At 29.6% G+C, this 1,201-nt stretch overlaps 1 protein-coding gene across 2 annotated transcripts in view; it reads right to left on the reverse strand.

Moving 5' to 3' along the window:
• Nucleotides 1–274: 274 nt before the first annotated feature.
• LOC106470218 (E3 ubiquitin-protein ligase RNF220-like) overlaps nucleotides 275–1,201 on the reverse strand; it is a 58,645-nt gene continuing 57,718 nt past the window's right edge. For both annotated transcript variants that reach the window (XM_022398816.1, XM_013930757.2), the window contains exon 15: nucleotides 275–756. In XM_022398816.1, the coding sequence (XP_022254524.1) occupies nucleotides 685–756 (72 nt within the window). In that variant the 3' untranslated portion in view covers nucleotides 275–684. The remainder of the gene's footprint in view (nucleotides 757–1,201) is intronic.

Here is a 1,201-nt window from a genome sequence, read left to right on the forward strand (position 1 = left end):
ATCTGGATCCAAGTAAGGCGTCATACCATAATTTTGATTCCCTAATTCATCAGCAAACTCAGATTTGATAGTAACAACTCTCTGATCCTCAATCAGTTTAAATACAAACCAATTTTTGTATTTTAATAAAAATAAAGTTTTTCTATGATGAAACAATTATACATTTAAAACTTTCTGTTTACAATGAGAAACTTCAGCTCGTATGCTGTGTTTGCCAAACAAGAAATCAGACAGAAAATTTTTTTCTGAATAAAAAATTACACTGAACGGAAGATGCAAGTAATGAGAGGTCAGTTTATTTCAGTCACAACTCTGGTCTGGAAAAAAAAAGTCTTTCTTATAACAACTTTTAAACATATACATGACAAAAAAGTTTGCTAAAACGATGTCTATACACATAAATTAAAATACTATACAATTCTATAGCTTCTCTGCTTCTTATTGTACATATATGGATTTTTTTAATATCACTATCAGTTTTCACAGAAACCACTTTGGTTACACATGCCAGCAAACTTTTCACAAATCCAAGAAAAAATATTAAAAATAAGAACTAAATAAATGATACAACAGAACAAGAAATAGTTGATCATAATTTTCCATCTTAGTCTGTTTTTTAGGAACCTTTTAACTGACAATCAGTTACATACAACTTGTACAACTGCTGAGGAATGGTTAGTCAATTCAAAGATAAATTCTTCTTAAGTCGTTAGGGGAAGTAATCATGTTACACTGTGGACACAACTTTTTGGCCCCCTAAAATAAGAGAGAGAAAATAAAAAATAAATATGAACTAACATCGTGGAGACTTTTACAACTGAATGACTGAGATAATATGATTTGCTTAAACTTAAGTTTTCAAATACAAAGAAACAGTCTATATATACTGTAAAATATTAATAATATACAATTCAAAGATATAGAGCTTAAATTAATTTCAAACGTTTTACCAAGTATTACAATAGTTTTTGACCTTGCTTTCTCATGTTCTGGGAGGTGTAAAATTCTCATGATTGTTATATGTACACTGAGTGGTCACAAGTACATAAACACCTAATTTTTCGTAATTTAACTGATTTATGCTAACTAATTTGTGTTCACAGAGCACTATATAAATGAAAATGGTCCGCACACTCATTATCTTGTGCTACAACATGCCTAGAACTCAAGGTTCTCTCGAATTGTAAGATTTTGTTAGAGG

This window comes from Limulus polyphemus, unplaced genomic scaffold (genome assembly GCF_000517525.1).
Source record: "Limulus polyphemus unplaced genomic scaffold, Limulus_polyphemus-2.1.2 Scaffold3885, whole genome shotgun sequence".
In the NCBI taxonomy this organism is placed as follows: domain Eukaryota; kingdom Metazoa; phylum Arthropoda; class Merostomata; order Xiphosura; family Limulidae; genus Limulus; species Limulus polyphemus.